A 20,820-nucleotide genomic window follows, 5' to 3' on the forward strand; every position below is an offset into this window, starting at 1 on the left:
ATGTTCAAGTGGCAATATACCTTGTTTAACGTGAAAAAAAAAGAAAATTAAGAAACATTCACCTGTGCATAAAATATTGTCGCATTTGGCCAAGTGCATCAATCACTAGCGTCTCTTGAACAAAGATATCTTTTAAAATTTAATTATGAGAAAAATTGTTTCGTACATTGCAAATAAAAAAATTTTTAGTTTGAATTAAAATGATTGTTTATTTCCCAGGAAGTATAAGGGGATGTGTACAGAACAGGAGACTGTTGGTTTGGTTCCATTGAGAAAGTAAATAAGAGTGCTTGGGTTAGTAGGGTCAGTTGGCAGGAGAAAATTAAGGAAAACATAGAAGTGATAACGATGGATGTGAAAGATAGAAATATAAAGACCTGGCCAGAGATAGTTTTGTTTGGAAGTTGATTTTTAAAAGCGTCCAACAAATTGCCATCATGTAAAAAGCCATTAAAACAAGTATTAAACTGAATATGGTGAAAAATAAAAAAATTGTTATGCAATTAATTTTTTTAAAGCTATATTTTTGCTATATTTTTCTTTACAATTTTATTTTCAGGAAGAATTAAAGGTTCTTCTTACAAATTGAGCAAATTGCAAAAACAAAAAGAACAGTCCAGCAGGTAAGGAATATTCTGGTGAAATATTCCATGTTGTAAAAAATAATATTGTATAGTGCAAAACATAAAAATAATTTATTCAAATAAATCTCAACAAAATATCCTAATCACAGACCAGATCCTCATCACTCGTTGGAGGAACACTTTTCTGGTTGATATCCACCATTTAGTATTTCTGGCTATGATATATGATGATATTATTGTAGCAAGATTAAAGGCGGGTGTATATAAAAAATAAAATTAAAAAAATAATGTTAAAAATGGAGATTTCCACAGTAGGTTAATGTAGGAGGGATTATGTGTTGAGATACCCATTTATAAGCAAAATGATATGACACCCTTACAATAGTTCTTATAACAAGGTCATAAAGATCAAAGTCTATAAAGCTGTCATACTCACCACCCTACTCTATGGATCTGAGTTGTGGACTGTCTACCAATGGCACGCTAGAAAATTAAATCACTTCCACACCACCAAACTGAGGAAACTGCTTAACATAGGCTGGCAAGAGGATACCAGATACAAAAGTCCTCACTCATGCCGAGCTCCCAAGCATCTCTACTATCCCGATGAAGGTTTAGCTTTGCTGGGCTGGTCATTATGAGATACCCATTTATAAGCAAAACATTATGATACCCTTACAATAGTTCCTATTCTCATATCAGTATAAATTAACTTATGCTAAAATAAGTTTATTCAAATTACTGTTCTCATCTTGAGTGTGATTCGTATAAACTTTTGACCTTCTTAAGGTACATCTTGTCAAACTCTGGGATCTTTCTGTTTAACTTGGGAGTCTGCATGAAATTTCAAATCGAACCCTTTATTTAATCTATGGGGTAACATGCTCTCATTCCATCAGCCATGACCGGGTAGACGTGTTAAGTAATTCATAATTCTATTTTTCATATTGCCTGCAATGAATATTCAAACTCCAGAAGAGTATCACAACTTAAATTTTACTTAGTTCTTTATTTGTTATGCCATGTTATGGTCAGAGATTACATCAGCCAAAACGTGCAAATATCATCCAAGGTGAGAACAGTTGTTCAAATAATCCAAGTTTTGCTAAAATAATTAATTTCAAAGATATTTACTGTTTTCCACATATTTATTTTTCATAATCATTTAATTTTTTTTGTTTTTAAATGTTTTAAAATGTCTTTTCGCTAAAATTCTGAGATACATTTTTTTTTTTTTTCAACTTTCTCCAGTTCTCATAATTGGAACAGTTTATTTCTGTCTCCTAATGTTGTCGCTGATTTGATGGCAGAAAAATATGGCGTTGACAAAACTGAAATTCTTGATCCTGTGAGTAAACAATTTGAGAAGATTTTTCAAGAAAATCCACTGTTCCAAAATGATAAAGTTTCTCAAAAAATAACACTTGACTAAACAATATGAACTTCATTAGAATAAGTCACATGATAAGCTTTGTTTCTTCTGTTAGTTTTAACCAGTCCCTTGTTTATCATCTAACATAACTTTCACTTTTATCGAAAGCTAAAATTTTCTTTTGCTTCTTTTGAAATCTTAAAGAAATTCTTTTTATCTATGTGATGTAAAATTTTGAAAAAATCAAGCATTATATGGGATTACTTTCCACTTGTTTTCTATTTTCTCATTTTCTTTTTTCTCTTCATTTTTTAGACTATTATTTTTAATCATAATTAGTTTGAGCCTCAAAATTACCTAACAAGTGTAGTTTTTACCATAATTGAAATGTTTCACTCGTATTTGATGCATTCATTTTTTTTTTTATTTTAGGAGAGCAGAGAAAGTCTTGGTGTGCGCATGGCGCTGGGTGAGACTCAGATTGTGAATGAAACACGAGAATTCCTTATTGAGAATGGTGTTTGTTTGGACAGCTTTAGTCAGGTAAGACAAATCTTATAGTAATCCTTTTTTGCTTATAATCAAAGGTGACAAGTTTTATGTATTTACCATGAGTTTTCTCTCTTAAATAAAAATTACTTCCTGGCTGTTTTTTTTTTACTTTAGTTTTTGTCAACTCATGAGTCAACACAATATTAGGAAAGTAATTTAGTGAGAAACTCGAGATACTCTGCTCTATAATAAAGAGCAATGTATATTTATATGCCTCCACGCTTTAGGGGATTTACACTCTTATCAATGGCAGATCGACAAAATGCGATCAAACTGATTCTTATTTTTAATTAAAATTTTCCTCTATAATTTTTACCTAATTTATCGTGTAGATGTCTATTTTTGCCTGATACATAAGTATATCAAAGAGTTTTCTTGTTAATTTATTTGAAACTGTGATTTTTACTTGTGTTATGTGATTTTCGTCTGTGTCTCTATCTGTATAAGTGGCATGTTTTTATTTTTGTAGACATGCACAAATGTGACACTAATATGACAATGTTTCAATCTGTAGTTATCAAAAACCAAGATCCCAAATCTCAGGTGAAAACTTTTCTAAGAATTTGATATCATAGAAAGATGCTCCTCAGAGACCATGTAATATTTAATCAAATATATTGTCTGATTTTGTTAGGATTAAATTTTTGTAATTTCTCAAAAATGTTTCTAATGATTTCAGGCTGCAGCAGTTCGGAGTAAAAATGTGATATTAGTCAAAAATCTTCCTGCTGCAACCAAACCTTCAGAAATTTGTAAAGTATTTTCAAATTATGGCACTCTTGGCCGAGTCGTTCTCCCGCCTTCTGGAATTACAGCAATTGTAGAGTTTCTTTCACAATCGGAAGCTAAAAAGGCCTTCACTAATCTGGCTTATACAAAGGTAAGCTTTTATTATTTTTTGATTTTGTTACAAATATTTGATATAGGTGTGTGAAAATACTGCTGAAATTGTAAATTTCCACACAAGGTTAGATTAAGCAGAAAAGCATGCAAGAAGTTAAAGATTACAATTCAGTTGTGTTCAGGATGTTGTGTTGTGACCCGATCACATTTGTGATTGCATTGCAATAAAACAACATGGGATAAATGCGTGATGTAAATCAGTTAAGCTGCATGTGTGTGATACCATTATGTAGTGTAGAAGAAAGAACCTCAAACGTTTTCCGTTGCTAGCTGTCTGGTCGCATCAGTGCCAAACCATATTCTTCTCAGGGCCCCGTCTACATCCACTTGGCTTCAATTCCAATCTTTTTGCTCTCTTTCTAGGGCCCTCATAGCCCTTAACTGTCACAAACCCAAGACCGTGAGCAAACCATTCCCATTTGTTAGAAAACTCATTGCCACCCACAAAACTGACCGCAAACCTACCCTAGGCATACTGACCTCTACCACACTGTGATTAACAATTGTAACAACTTCCTCTCCGTTGTTCTGCTTTCTTTTTTTCTGTTATATTTCTCTTTTTCTTTCTTCCCTATTTTCTAAGGGGGGGGGAGGTCTGTCATTAGTATCACAGTGTCACAGACAGGAACTGTCATGTGACATGTAGCAGATAAGTTGATAAACTCTGCGAAAATAATTCATATACCACGGATGGGACTTCTCTGTTTTTTAAATTCAAAAAGGCGGATTTCTATTTAAATCTCAGAAACTCCTCGTAGATGTGAATTCTCGACTTTTTGATTGAAATCCATGTTTTTTTTTGTTTTTTTTAAGATGATTTCCCCTCTTATTACACTTCTCTCAGCTTGATTCGGCATTAAATGGTCTGAAAAAAAATATGCCATAAAACAAACAAAAAATATTTTCAAAAACTCCAACATTATTCAGCATTAAATAATTTAGAAACGGTTGATATGCTGTAAAACAAAACAAAAAAGCAATTCTATATAGAGCAGTATTAGATTATCACAATGCAAAAAATAGAAATTTTTCGCTGTTGAGAAGTAAGACAAAAACAAGTGATTTTCTATGTATTTTTCTTCAGCAATAAATCTTACGCATTCCCTACCAATTGAGCCATCGACAGATAAATAAGAAACTTTCTTAATTAGATCACTTCAAGCTATGAATGAATTTGCGTATGTGCAGAAGCAACAGAAATGTGTCGGCAAGTTGAAATGAACATTTTGCATTTCAACTTGCTGACATATTTCTGTACATATTATTCATTCATCCAAACAAAGATTTTACTTGCTATAAACCATCCTTGATGTATGATTACTATTTCCTGTTAATTTCAATGTCATTATGTGATCAGTGATTTGGGAATTTATCGGTTGAATATTTTCACACACACACACACATCTACTGTTTTATTTATATACATTTTATGGGGGGTAACTTTTCTAATTTCCTGTGAACTTTTCTTTCTCTTTTTAGTTTTTACATGTCCCGCTTTATTTAGAATGGGCTCCAATGGACACCTTCACCAGCCCAGCTCCAACTAAAGAAAAATCTGTAGAATCTAAAACCACAAAAGAGAAACCTTCAGAGGTAAGAAGTGTCTTTTAATTGTTGGGTGCAAAATTATGATTGAAAAAAGAAAAATAGAAAAAACATTGCACTTCTTACATTACTTAAGCTGATTCATTTAGCATAATGATTAGGGTTTGCTAGTGTGCAAAGAAACCAGAGTTCAATCTTAGAGTCATGCCAAAGATAAATAAAATTGTACCTGATGCCCTTTAGTTAAGCACTCAACATTATAAGGTGAAGATTAAGGGTAGGTTGTAGTAGCTATGAGAAAAAAAAGCTTTTGACCATTTTACTTTTTATTTATTTATTTTGCAATACTTTATATAGGTTTACTTCACATATTTTTTTATCATTTTGGTTAGCTTAGTGTTATGAAAGGCATCTAGCCATAAAATTTTTGCTGAAAACAAATTATGGTTGTTTTAAGTAAGTTTGCAAGACAAGACATGAGCAATTGCAAAATGCAAGACCTGTGCAAGCCATAGAAACTGGATAGTCAGTTAGTTGTTTTGGCCATTGCTTCATGGGAAGGAAAACTTTGTACAACACTTAAGCTTTCTTTTCTCAGCTTCAATATCAGCAGATCTTTGTTACTATACAAGTTCTGTGTCCTTATGAATGTCAACAATCCACTGCAGTGCACTGATGGTGACTTGTTACCTAGATTTGTCATGCTTCAATTTGGTTTTACTTGGAATGTTTCAAAGACAAACTTGTTGTAAATGATTTGTTGAGGTCAGTCTTGTTTGATATATGTTTCTGACATTCTGACATGGCTCATTTATAAAAGTCGATGTTTGAAGCTCTCAGTACTTTGTCTGCCTGTTTGATGCTTGCTTCTTCTACTTTACAATTCAAATAAATTAAAATTCAAAACATTAACTTATCTAACTTTCTGCAAAATAACAACAAACAAAATATAAATCCATTTCGCTTCCTGTTGATATTCAAGCCAGTTATCACAAATATAACAAGCCACGCTCCTCTATGTAGCTGCCTACATTAAGACACTAAAAATACTTCAAGATTTTTAACCAAACCAAGAAGCACATCTAACTTTAGTCACCTAAAAAATTATTTTCGGCATAAAATGACTAGCAAGGTTGAAATGCCACTAAACAAAACAATCAATCAATCGAGCCAGTGGGTTTTGACAAAGGGAATGGCAAATGGCCCGATGGCTTGACAGTGTTCCCTTTTGCCAACGATAAGTTACTAATATTGGATTATGATGTGTCATCATTTGTGCCCTAATCAGTAACAGAATCAGCATCTATAAATGATCGCAAACAATCAAGCTGTATTACAACTGTTCTCTGTGGAGCAAGTCTTCACCATGCAGAACTTAACATATTTCACCTTTTAACGATGCACCATCATAAATTGACTTGGCTTTACATTGTCACTATCCAATGCTGTAAACTTGCTCTTAGTTTACCAAGGTAGCAGGACATCAGTTGAAACTTGATATTTGCATATTGTTTTTGAAAAAAGGACACTTTTTTAATTAATTATTACTTGGTATTGAATAAATTTTTGTTATTTATTTAGTTAAATTTAAGAGCAAATTTTGTCAATATAAATGCATAGTATTATTACGGGAAAATATACTTTACGTAACTTTAAATGACTTTGGTCCCTGCATGAGTTTGTCATGTAATCAGGTTGTAGAAAATAAACAAATATGTGAAAACATGTTTATTTAATTATTAAAGGTTAATTGTTTGTATATTAAAAATCAAAAGCTATACAAAACACCTGCAAGTTGATACATTTTTTTTTCAGCATTGCCTTGAACAAAATACATGTACATTTTTTTTTCTTTTATATCTTTTTTTCTTTGAGGATCGAAAGGAGCATAATTAATTAAGCAGGATGCACATTTAGAGCAATTTAAAAAAAATTCTATTATGTAGTAATCGATTAACAATTTTTTTCAGTTTCCAGAGAAAGCGAGGGGAGTCATAGAGAAAGAGAGCGGGGAAGAGTGAAAGAACATAAATCGATAGTGGGAATAGAAAGAAAAATTTTACAAGAAAAGATATTATTCACACTTCTATCTTGTTGTCGATACAGCATAATCATGTTAGTTTAGGAAATAAAAGAAAATCTGATTTTTTGTGTTCAGATGCATACAAGTATTGCATATTTCAGTTTGATTCTAGTCAAGTTTAGTTAAAAAAAATTTTTTTTTAATTATCACCATAAAGTTTATGAGCTTAAGGACTTTGCAAATGAAAAATTGCTGTAAATAATGTATACTAATATAAAGAAACCATTTTAATAGCATTTCAAAAATTGCAGTCGACAAAAACAGAAATATTTAATTTTTTGTTTTTCATTTGAATTCAATATTTTGTTCACAAGTGTTTCAGTTAATTTGTTCAAATGTATATCAGAAAATGTAACTCTATATAAATCTGAACAATTTTAAGTGTTTTAATACTTCTTCAATTCATTTAATGTTACTTTCCTTTCTTCAAGGGCCAGATGTTTTCTGATATACAAATCCACCCTTGAGTTCTCATGGTTCACCAAGTCAACTGTCTCCAAATTTCGATCTGTGGTCTTGTCTAATCACTTTTCAAATTTTTGTTGGCCAACCAACCTTCTTGTGATTTCAGGCATCCATGTTTCTGCAACAGATTATCTAGGTGCATGAATGTTTCACATGACCATACCAGCATAACCGATTTGTGGACAGGGTAATCTCTATGCTGAGACAGTATAGTACTTCTATCAAATCCTCTGTTTGGTTTTGTCATATTTTTCACATTGTAGCTCAATCAAATCATAGATTGGTTATTGCACTGCAGTTAAGTGAGAGTTATCATAACACTTCTGACACAACTACTATACAATTTACCCCAACTGTAAAGAGGGACAGAAACATTTAGTAAAATGAAAACAAAAAAATTATTTTTGGTATGGTTACTTCATAAAAATATCCCATCTTACTTTTTCTAAATAGAAATATTGGTCAGACTGCTGATTATATATATTCTTTCGTTTTATGACATTTAAGAAGCCAGGGAGAGGTCTATTGATAAAGGATAATGAATAGAGAGAGGGAGGATATTTTTAAATGTAATTTGTGGTATTGTAGAGTAAAAGAATTTTAAAACTTCTTTTTAACTGTTCTATTTTTTTACTTACGAGAGAGGCAGTTGGGAGAAGGACTATTTGAAAAAACACTTCCTCACCACACATACACACGCACACACACACACACACACACACACACACACACACACACACACACACACACACAGAAAGAGTAAGAGATTTTAACAGAAAGATGTTACACATTTTTCTGAACTTTTTATTTTCTTAATCAAGTCCCCAACAAGTTTTTAATCTAACCAAGTGATAAAGGGGGACAATTAAAGTTAAATTAACCCCCTTCATCTTTTAAGTTTATTCTATACTGATATGAGATCATTTTTTAAAAGTTTCTTACCATCAATTTTTCTATATTTTGTTTGATTTGCATAGGAAAAAAATGCAGACTCTTCAAATAGTGACAGTGACATTGAACCAGAAAGTGTTCTTTTTGTGAAGAACTTGAATTTTGATACAACTGAAGCAACATTGAAAGAAGTGAGTATTTAAATTGAATATCATAAAAAATAGTTTGATTTTTCTTTCTAGTTTATTGCTTATATTTTAATTATAATTTATTTTGAATATCTCAGATGACTATTTAATTTCTTCAACTGTTTCTTTATTTTTTACAATATATATTTTATTTTACAATATTTTGTATCTCTTTATTTAAACGTGTTGAACTTTTACTTTGGTAATCAAGCATTCTGGTTAATTTTTCTTTTTAAAAATGTATACATACACACACACACACACACACACACACATATATATATATATATATATATATATATATATATATATATATATATAATGTCTTTTTTGTCAGGCCATTTAGTTTATGATGTATTGATGAGGCATTATTCTTTTGACAAATGCTTGGTTATTGCTGGAGTGGATCTGATAATTTAAAACTTGAAAATTGCAGCCAGATTATCAGTGATGACCGAATTCTAAACATCTGTTAGGCATAGTTTACAATTTTATATATATATATATATATTTATATATATATATAGTCATCCACATACAGTACTGTTTCGCTGTTTCACAGCTCATCAGTGCGGCTAGACAGGCAACTACCTCAAGCCATATATATTGGGTTACTGTAAAATTGTGGCCGCAAACAAACTTTGGTTATTCTAAGTAAGTTTGAAAGATAAATGGTGAACAGACATATGAGCAGCTGCCAAAAGGCAGACCCGTGCAAGCCATGAAAATCTGTCTACAATGGGAAAGACAGTTTATCATTTAACATTTTAATCTAATCTCTTTATTTAACTGGTTTTTATTATGGAAATAATTTTGTGTTTTAGGTATTTGAAAAATGTGGTTCAGTCAGAAATGTTATTGTGGCCCGAAAAAAAGATCTAAAGAATAAAGGTAAGCATATTTTGTATAGAAAATGTATACAAACATTTCTTTATGGCATTTATTGGCAAAAGTGCAACAAGCCATGTAAATAAAGAGAAAATGTGGGTAGGTTGATATTAGGGTAGGTTGATAGTCTGAATGCTTTATTGAAGGTTATTTTAACCTTTTAAATTCTGCATGGCTGATATATTGGCCCTAGTAACAAAGTTAAAAAGATGGCATGACAAATATTTTGACCTATTTATTATACATTATCAAATAATTTTGTAAATCACCTGTTGTCCTTTTGGCTAATTAATGAGGTAATCTTGGATAGGATATCACCATTACCTTTGGTTGGCTGTTTCATGAAGTAGAATCACAGAGAGAGATTGTTTCTTTTCTTATGAAATCAATTATAGTACATCTTTTGGCGATCATAACTTTGTGTTGGTGTGGAAAAACTCCTTGAAAATTTGTATATTTGAATTGTATTTGATGTTTTATATTGGAAACACATCCGCCGCATTTCAGATGAGAGGTAATTATCGAAAAATCATTGGTTCTGATGTATCCAGTGCTGTTTTGAACTGTTTGATTATCTATTTTAAACAGCTTTAAGAAATTGACTTTCAAATTAACCTGTCTCTGGCCAGGTCATTATTTATCCTTTTTTTTAAAAAATTTTTTTTTATTCAATTTTCACCCCAAACAAGGCACAGTGCCACTTTGAAGCAGGGGGCTACTATTAGGGACTTAATTAGCGGGGTCATTATGAAGGGAGAAGAGTAGAAAGATGTTTGTTGACATTACACTTGAACTTCTGCATATCATTGCAGTTGGGAAAGCAGAATCCCGGAAGGGAGTTCCAAAGACCCGCAGTTCTGCGGAAGAAACTATTGGAGTAAAAGGCTTTCTTGCACCTAGGGATCTCTACTGTAAAGGGATGAGACTTAGTAGCTTGTCGGGGGTAGTTACGTCGGGGAGGTACAAGTGTTTGCAGTTCGTCAGAGCATTCACCATTAAAGTATTTGTAGAACAGGCAGAGGGATGCAACATCTCGTCGATGGGACAGAGGTTGAAGCCTAGATGACAGTTCAGGACCTATCAGGTTGGCGACTCTCTTTTGAACCCTGTCCAGGAGCGAGAGACAAGCAGCAGATGCACCAGCCCAGATGTGACAACAGTACTCCATACATGGGCGAATGGTTGCCTTATAGAGGTATAGGATACTGTCAGGCGTAAGTAGTTTTCTAGCACGGTAGAGGGAGCCAACCTTCCTTGCAGCAGCCTTGGCAATGCTCTCAATGTATCTATTCCAGTTCATATTCCCTGTAAACGTTAGGCCGAGGAGTTTAAAAGAAGTACTTTCAGGCAATGTGTTCTTGGCCATTGCTATTGGTGGTAGAGAAGGTTTCTTGTAGTTATTGAAGGAAACAAGCTTAGTCTTAGCAGCATTGAATGTGACCACCATTTATGTCCCCATTCCACTATGGTTGGAGGTCATCCTCTAGTGTTTCTGCCATTTCCTTGGATATGTGTTCATTTGTTTTCCCCTCATATCTGTTATAGAGAGTGGTGTCATCGGCAAATATACCCATCTCCGAAACAATTTTATCAGGGAGGTCGTTTATGAATATCAGGAATAATAGAGGTCCAAGGATAGACCCCTGAGGTACTCCCGCATTTATGTCATATTGTTTGGATGTACGTCCGTCGAGGACAACTTTGATTTTTCTATTGCTTAAGAAGGATTTAATTACATTATGAATTCTTCCAGTGATTCCATATGATCTAATTTTCCTTAGAAGACCATCGTGCCATACCCTGTCAAAAGCCTTAGATATATCGAGGGCCACCGCTCTACCCTCCCCTGTTTTATCCAATGAACGGTATATACGTTCAGAAACTACAGTTAAGATATCTGCTGTTGAACGGGCTTGCCTGAATCCATATTGTTTGTCAGTCAGGAGTTTAACAGCTGTTAGGTGCTGGACTAGGGCTTGATTAACCAAGGACTCAAATATCTTGGCGAAAAGCAGGAGGAGGCTAATGGGGCGATAATTTAGTTGGTCAGTTCTTTCACCAGAATTCTTGAAGACTGGTACCACAGAGGCGGTTTTCCAGCAGTCAGGAAAACAAGATTCATTGAGACATTTATTGTAAAGTTTGGAGAGAACTGGAGCAACCTCGGCAGAGCATTTTTTTAATAGCACAGCCGGGATGAGATCTGGTCCACATGCTTTTGAGGTGTCTAGGTTTTTTATAATAGCATGTACCTGAGAAGGGGTGATTTTCAAATCGTCAAGTGTGGCGTCTGTTCGCAGAGGAAAATCAGGGAGTGAGTGGTGTACCGAGTTCAGTGTGGAGTTTGAGGCAAACCGACTGGCAAGCAGATTAGCCTTGTCAGCTGCCGTGCAAGCAACCTCATGATTGTTTGTTAGTGGGGGAATAGTTGACTGTCCATTATTAACTACGCTGTTGTAGATTTTCCAAAAATCCCGGGTTCCTAATTTCTGTGCTTCGATGTGCTTTCTGGTGGTTTCAGAGTAATCTGTCTTAGCTGTGTCTATCACTCTCTTACAATTATTTCTAACTTCTATAAACTTCTGTTTATTTGAGCTGGACTTATGTCGGTTGAATCTGCGGAACGCATGCTGCCTTTGACAAATGGCAGCTGCACAAGCAGAAGTAAACCATTGGGGAGAGTGGGGCTTGCTATAGAATTTCCGTGCGGGAACATGTGCTTCAATAGCAGTTCTGAACCATTCAGTTGTCTCATTTGCACACTGTTCCGCTGGAAGAATAAAGATATTTTGCCATGGGACATCTCTGATGAGCTCCCTGATGGCTTCCCAATCAGCCTTTTTGTAATACCTCGTTGTTTTGAGTAATGGGTCTTCAGTTTTAGGGCGAGAATTTAGGCTGATTTCTACCATTATCACAGCGTGATCAGCATTCCCGAGTGGGCTGTGGGCATTTGTTGTACAGTCATTGGGAACCGTTGTCAGAAAGAGATCTAGAAGTGAGGCATGTTGATCGTGCTGGGCTGGGAAACGTGTCGGAAATGTAACCAACTGAGATAGGGAATGGGATATAGAGAAGCTGTGTGTTGCGCTACCAGCTACGTCTGTGTGATTAGAGAATCCTAGCCAGTTACTGTGGTGGACATTGAAGTCACCAAATACATGTATTTGTGCGCTAGTATCGAGGGAGAGTGCTATATCTATGCTGTCTGAGACTTTGTTTATTAAGGTACAGTCTTGGTTTGAGGGAGAGCGGTAGAGAAAATACAAGTAGCTAATATTGTGTTGCATATTTAGTCTGAAGCACATAAAGGCCTGGCCCTCTGATTCTAGTTTTATTTCTCTAGTTAGGGGGAGGGTATTTCGAATATAGACTCCAAGTCCATGCATATGTCTGTCCGAGTCCTTACGGTAGAGCGGGAGATAACCAGGCATGTTAAAGTGGTTAGAGGGAATGGAGGAGTGAAGGTTAGTTTCACTTAATGCTAAGATATCCGGGGTGTTTACAAGGAGAAATGACTCAACGTCATCTAAGTTAGTTCTAAGCCCGCGAATATTAGTAAATGCAAGCCTCAAGGGAGGAGGCAGGTTGGTTTTCTTTGAGTTTGGTCCTGGTTTAAATGTAACTTTTGCTTGAGCTGTCATTTCATTTTATTTTATTTAAAAGTTTCAGTTAGGGTGGATGAGTGAGGGGGTGCTGGATAAGTAGTTGTGCAGAATACCAGACATGCAATACAAGTAGACCATCAGCTGTCCTCACCCACAGGATTGTGGCCTCAGGAAAGCCCACCGGGGATGAGTGCAGGGTCCCTTTCCATGTGCGACATGGCACTACAAGCATCCCGATATTTTACAACTGTTGATGGAGCAGCCGCTCTAAGCGCTACCAAAGAGTTAGGGCCCCTGTACTATCAGTCGGAAACAGCAGCCAGGAACTGTCAATCCGGTACCCTCAATCCATTAGGCAAAGCCAGCCCAGTCCAACTGCACCGACATATATGGCACTGAAGCACCCCACTGTGTCCAGTTTAGGGGGATGGGATGTGGCGGGAGAGGGGAAAAGCGGCGTTCATTGCCCTAGCTAGGAAACAAGGTCAACCACTGGGTGATTCAGACGAGTCCCTGTGATAGTACCTCTACGCCTGGCCAATAGGCAAAGAAGGAGTATGAAAGCCGGGCGATAGACAGAGCCTATCTCCTCCTTAAGCAGTTTAGGTTTGCCAACCGGTGATTTGTTTGAGTCACCAGCTCTAGGAAGGTTGCCGTCCAGGACTGAAGAGGCCTCCCTCCCCTAGGTTTAGTTTCAGAGTTTTCCTTCTCCTAGACGGATGACCTGGGAAGACCTACGGGTCCATCATCTCCGAGGGGGTTCGCCCCGCGCCTGGGTCCTAATCCAGGTATTTCTGCGACCCCGCATGGGTAGTTAATATTTATTGGTTATTTAGGTTAATATCTCCTGAAAAAATCGGGCATTTAGGTTAGCTTCTACAGAAAATTTTCACTTCTCAAACATGGTTAAAAAGGGGCATTATTATGCTTTCCATTTTCATTTTTACTGGGAGAGGGTATAGGTAAAAATTCATGCAGTGGAAGCAGCTAAATTTGCTACAATATTGGATCGAGAGAGACGAGTTAATGTATGGTTAGATATAGTTTTGTAAGTTTAGGAATGTATGGTTAGATATGGTTTAGTAGGTTTAGGAATGTATGGTTAGATATGGTTTAGTAGGTTTAGATTAGGATAAAGTGTTAGAGTATGATTTACTTGCTATTAGAAATTCTGATTTGGTGCCCAAACCGGATATTTAGTAAGACTGAAAGATAAGATATGCTCAGTATAGATACAAGAGAGCATTTGATATGGAGTACAGTTATACCTGATAGATATAGGTTATTGCATATTCTGTAAGTATAGTTAAAATATAGATGGATGGATAAGTAGTATTATATACGAATGCATGGAATTTTAGACAATTTGAGTAATTTGAGTAAGTTGCCTTTAGACTACAACGAAGGAGAATGACTTCACCTTTCTCTTAATATCCGGAAGTTTTTATTTCAATGAGTACCGGTTTAGTTTGTGTAATAATTATTGCAATACTATCTCTTAACAAAGAGCTATTAATGGTTGCTGTTCATTATAGATTACTTTAAGTCAATGTATAGGACTATGTCTAGTGAGTATTTACTTAGAAACTTGGTTAGGAGTTATAATCAAGAGCATGCCTCGGAAATTTTAGGTGTTAATGGGTATCGATTTACGAGTCAGTTAGGGTCAAGGGTGGAGAGCAAGGACCCCTCTAAGTTACGTGAGACGGATTAGGTTTAGTGGCAACTTAGGAAATAGAGCAGTTTGATTTGTTAGTGATCAGGAGAAAGAGAATTTAGGTAAAAAATAAAAAGGTTTGTCATGCAAAACAGACAAGGCAGTCATCTTGGAGGTAAAGTATCTATAGGAGGTACTTAGTATACAAGCAGCAGTATTTTGCAGTTTTGAGAGGAATTTTAGGTACAATAGTTTCATGGTTTATTGTACAAGTCCGTAGTCTAGGTGAGGGACGAAGCACTTCTAATATTGCAACTGGCTTTATCTAATTTTAAAAGTAGTTGACTAGAGTATTATTAGGTGTTCTACTTAGCTTAGGGATAGAATGAAAATTTAAGGTAATATTCAGGGTGATATAAGCAATTTCATGAGGATTAGATATATGATCACTGGATGTTGAACTGCTCAGGAGAATTCTTCTATCTATTAAGAAGGATGTCTTGGTGATATATTATCCTGCTTTCTGTCAAGTTCATACTTATCACTTCTCAAGTTTTTCATTGATATTCCCTTGTAAACCGAACCTGCTAGCTCAGCAGTTTTACATCTACTAACCCAATTCAACATGACCATAACATTGAAGTCTATTCTTCTGCACACATTTCCCTATACTCTCCAGATGTAATCTTCCTCTAAGCTTATCAGAACCAAACCTGTCTTCAAGACTTGTATTACACACGCATTGTATCATATCATTTATCTTTTTATTACCCACTCGATGGCATAATTGGTAATGTAAGGATTTGTCATAGCAAATTTGAAATTCTGTTGTGTTGTTTTTGAGTTTGAGGTACAGCTTGTAATTTATATTTGTATATTTTCTGAAAGTATTTTTGCAACAATTTTTTTAAACTGTTTTAATATTCATTTCTTGTTCATGCAGGTCAAATGCTTTCTATGGGCTATGGCTTTGTTGAATACAAGCGCAGCAAGTCAGCTCATGAAGCTATGAAAAAGTTACAACACATCCAACTGGACGAACATCAGATAGAACTGAAGATTTCAAACAGAGTCTCTATGTAAGTTTGAATGTTTTTATTATTTGCATAGATTTTTTTTTAAAGTGCTGGTTGTCAAATTTAATAGCTCTATTGTTATGGGGAGATAAGTAGGCGCTTGCTAAAATAAATTGACCACAGGGTTTAAACATGTTGACATTTATTTAAAATCTTTCTTGGTGCATGGTGATGGATGGGATCTCAAATTCTAGCCCTGCTTTCAGTTTGGGAAAAGTTAAGTCATGTAATACTTGGTGGACAGTGTCGCAACAAATACTGTGGTCTTTCTCTCTCCACATTAATGCCTTAAAGAAAAGCACAATCCCTCAAATTTCTTTTAGTTTCAAACAAACCAATAGTGTCAATACCTCCAAAAATTCATCTTTGTATTGTATGCTCTCTGTGGTATTTCCTTTTAGCAATTAGACGTTTATCTGTCTCCACAATTGCATCATTGCTTCTTAATTTGATAGGGTTTTCTAAAAATTGCCCTGAGAAAATATCTAGAAAATAGTCATACTACAACATGGCTGTTTTTCTTGCTATTTTGCGCATTTTGTTATTGGGGAACTTATATGGCCCAAAATACAAAAGTTGAATAAAAGTCTAATGGAAGCTGTGCTTTTTCCAAAAACTTGTTTTATGGAAATGTGCTTTATATGCAGGACAAAAACAAAAATTGTTGTTTTTGACTGTTTCACCTTTGTCATTTCTTTTTAGCATACTGGACACAAAGGACTTTCAGTTCTTAATATTTTTTTCTTAAAAATACTTTCACCTCACCTTTCATTTTCCAAGATTGGCTCCTGTTGTTTATATCCATGTTAATTCAATATGTTATTTTCTGTGACACTTCCCGCTGAGTACCACATGATCTAACTTTTCTTAAACTGAAAGCGAGGATAGAATTTGGGACCCTGTTTGTTGACATGCACGTGCATATTTTCTTTTTCTACTGGTCTTTATGTTGAAAATAATGATCTGCCAGTTCAGTTTCAGATGGTCATCTTCCCAGGTAATATCTCTTTTTTTTTGGGGGGGGGGGTGAGTGTAAAGGGATTACAGTAGAACCCGGGGATACGGCATTAAAAATTAGTAACAAAATGCAGCACAGCATATAATACACATGTATATAATCAAATGACATAAATAATACCGTAAGGTGAGGCAAATACTGTAACCAGGGGTCAGAAAAACATTGTATTCCACATCGTAATCTGAAAAAAAATGTATCCTAGAGCCACCGTATCCCGAGGTTCTACTGTACTTTCTATTGTTTCTTCCGTTAGGAGGAAAATTGGTTTACAACCTATTGCCTGACATGTCTTCTCTAGGGAATACTGAAATGTTCAACTGAGTTATTTTCATTTTTGATCCAAAATGCTCCTCTTTTAGGTGAGCTGGACATCTCACACTTTGCTAAACTTATGTCATATCTTAGTGGAAAGCCAACTGAATATTACTCACATACTATTGCTAGGAGGACCTGTAAAACAATATGGCGGATCTTAAGGAATCTAAACTTTATTTTTGATAATAAGAAAACACAAATTCTTTATCTTTTAAGAGTAGTTGTAGTACCTGTGGCAATCATCAACAAATGCATGTTTCGCCAGAAAAAAAGTGTATCAGCTTCAGGGAAGATCATCTTGAATAACAAATAGAAGTTGCATTTGCTTTTGTTAGCAAAGAATCATAAAACAGTTATATTAGCAGTACACATAGATTTCGTCGAAAGATTCTTAGATGGAACAATGCAACTCATAAGAGCAGACATTTTTCGCCTTCAGGCCAAGATCAAAGTGTAGTATTTTTCTTATGCTGCACTTCAATTTCTTGTTCTCTGTCAGTGGAGGAGAAATCTTTCATGACTGAGACAATTTTTATTTTTGTTCCTTTTCTCCATTTTAAAAAACGACCTCATGTCTAACTCTGAGGCAAAGTAAATAGGAACTTTGGAGAAGCTGAGAAAACTCGGGTTTGACCCGATTGACTGTTTATCATGTGTCAATGTAAGCAAAAAGGTAAACAAAAAAGAACAGAAAGATTGAACTTGTTAAAATATAACAGGATTTACTTACACTCACAAATAATACACCAAAGTATGCAACACATGTTTAATGTAGACAGATATAAACAAAAAGTGGACTTCCTAATATGTGTAAAGGCATGTCAACACAATGGACCTCTTTGTGAGGAGACAATTGACCACATATTACAAAACTAATTCTGGACAAAATAACAAGCAATGGACAAACAAATATTCCTATTTACATGTTTCTCCACGGGGGCATAGAGCATAGATCATAGGTCAGTTTTTAATATAGGGAAAACCCATCTCTCCTTCAAAAATGGGCACTCTGGATTGGAACAAAAATTAAGTCAAAGAAAGGACTTCTTCACTGATTAAAGACATGAATAGACTAAGTGTAGCATCAGAACTGATACTACACTTTGTTCCCAGCAAGGAAGGGAAGGGTTTGCAAATATGTTTCCCTTTCAGTGGTCACTCTTGAAAGAGAAAAAAAGAGAAAGTGAACTCTGTCACACCTTTTTATATTGGTGACCAAGTGGCTAACTTGCTTGATGGTTTATCATCACATGATATGGGACTCTACTGATAAAGGAACAAAAACGTGATCGCAACACCCAATTCAAATCAATGATATCTATTGCAGTGATATAATCTCAGTGGGAAGGTATTAATACTTCTTCCCAGTTTATGGTATGTTCTGTTTAATCAAGCATTTCTAGTTGCATTTCTGCTGTGTTCCTGGTGCTACCAGAACAGGCTGACTGAAGATATTGGCTTCCTGACTCGAATGCATTATTCATTAAAAAATTTTTCTAATGTCTTTACAAAACTTAATCATATTCTGTAAAGAAAAAAAAAAAACATCCCCCCCCCTCGTTCTCTCTTTTTCTTTCTCCCCACTTCCTTATTTGCTTCTTGACTTAAACTGCACCAAACATTAATATATTAGTGTTCTTTTCCTTTAAAAAAACAAAACAAACAAAAAACAGAATCCACTACAAAACAACCAATCCAAACATTAATATTCGAAACTACAAAACAACCAATCCAAACATTAATATTCGAAACTACAAAACAACCAATCCAAACATTAATATTCGAAACTACAAAACAACCAATCCAAACATTAATATTCGAAACTACAAAACAACCAATCCAAACATTAATATTCGAAACTACAAAACAACCAATCCAAACATTAATATTCGAAACTACAAAACAACCAATCCAAACATTAATATTCGAAACTACAAAACAACCAATCCAAACATTAATATTCGAAACTACAAAACAACCAATCCAAACATTAATATTCGAAACTACAAAACAACCAATCCAAACATTAATATTCGAAACTACAAAACAACCAATCCAAACATTAATATTCGAAACTACAAAACAACCAATCCAAACATTAATATTCGAAACTACAAAACAACCAATCCAAACATTAATATTCGAAACTACAAAACAACCAATCCAAACATTAATATTCGAAACTACAAAACAACCAATCCAAACATTAATATTCGAAACTACAAAACAACCAATCCAAACATTAATATTCAAAACTACAAAACAACAAATCCAAACATTAATATTCGAAACTACAAAACAACCAATCCAAACATTAATATTCGAAACTACAAAACAACCAATCCAAACATTAATATTCGAAACTACAAAACAACCAATCCAAACATTAATATTCGAAACTACAAAACAACCAATCCAAACATTAATATTCGAAACTACAAAACAACCAATCCAAACATTAATATTCGAAACTACAAAACAACCAATCCAAACATTAATATTCGAAACTACAAAACAACCAATCCAAACATTAATATTCGAAACTACAAAACAACCAATCCAAACATTAATATTCGAAACTACAAAACAACCAATCCAAACATTAATATTCGAAACTACAAAACAACCAATCCAAACATTAATATTCGAAACTACAAAACAACCAATCCAAACATTAATATTCGAAACTACAAAACAACCAATCCAAACATTAATATTCGAAACTACAAAACAACCAATCCAAACATTAATATTCGAAACTACAAAACAACCAATCCAAACATTAATATTCGAAACTACAAAACAACCAATCCAAACATTAATATTCGAAACTACAAAACAACCAATCCAAACATTAATATTCGAAACTACAAAACAACCAATCCAAACATTAATATTCGAAACTACAAAACAACCAATCCAAACATTAATATTCGAAACTACAAAACAACCAATCCAAACATTAATATTCGAAACTACAAAACAACCAATCCAAACATTAATATTCGAAACTACAAAACAACAAATCCAAACATTAATATTCGAAACTACAAAACAACCAATCCAAACATTAATATTCGAAACTACAAAACAACCAATCCAAACATTAATATTCGAAACTACAAAACAACCAATCCAAACATTAATATTCGAAACTACAAAACAACCAATCCAAACATTAATATTCGAAACTACAAAACAACCAATCCAAACATTAATATTCGAAACTACAAAACAACCAATCCAAACATTAATATTCAAAACTACAAAAGAACTTGAAGTACAAAAGCTTTTTCCAAAATTACTGCATTTGGCAAAAATAACCCAAAAAGGAGTTAGTATATAATGTGAAAGGAGTTAGTATATAATGTGAAAGGAGTTAGTATATAATGTGAAAGGAGTTAGTATATAATGTGAAAGGAGTTAGTATATAATGTTAAACAATCACTAAACTAAATAACTCTGCTGCACTCAAAAGAAAGCAACACTGATATCTAAAGATCTAATATTTTGTTAATGTCCGTGGAAGTGAACAAGTGCATGTTATTGAGGAAGAAGAATGCATACACAAGAATTTGACAGGATTCTCTTGAGGTCACAATTGCCAGTCAACTGACTATCTCAGTTTCAGATTGATATTATATAATAATTAAGGCTAGGACAACAGCATATTCT

The 20,820-nt window shown here is 34.3% G+C and overlaps 1 protein-coding gene across 1 annotated transcript in view; it reads left to right on the plus strand.

Moving 5' to 3' along the window:
• LOC145268999 (putative RNA-binding protein 19) overlaps positions 1-20,820 on the plus strand; it is an 87,401-nt gene that overhangs the window by 54,464 nt on the left and 12,117 nt on the right. Inside the window, exons 15-22 of the mRNA XM_080124623.1 lie at positions 560-623; positions 1,836-1,932; positions 2,389-2,499; positions 3,188-3,388; positions 4,891-5,004; positions 8,482-8,586; positions 9,408-9,474; positions 15,680-15,815. Coding sequence (XP_079980749.1) covers positions 560-623; positions 1,836-1,932; positions 2,389-2,499; positions 3,188-3,388; positions 4,891-5,004; positions 8,482-8,586; positions 9,408-9,474; positions 15,680-15,815 — 895 coding nt within the window. The remainder of the gene's footprint in view (positions 1-559; positions 624-1,835; positions 1,933-2,388; positions 2,500-3,187; positions 3,389-4,890; positions 5,005-8,481; positions 8,587-9,407; positions 9,475-15,679; positions 15,816-20,820) is intronic.

The sequence above is a fragment of the Euprymna scolopes genome, chromosome 1 (assembly GCF_053919585.1).
Source record: "Euprymna scolopes isolate OS-2025 chromosome 1, ASM5391958v1, whole genome shotgun sequence".
Lineage (NCBI taxonomy): Eukaryota > Metazoa > Mollusca > Cephalopoda > Sepiida > Sepiolidae > Euprymna > Euprymna scolopes.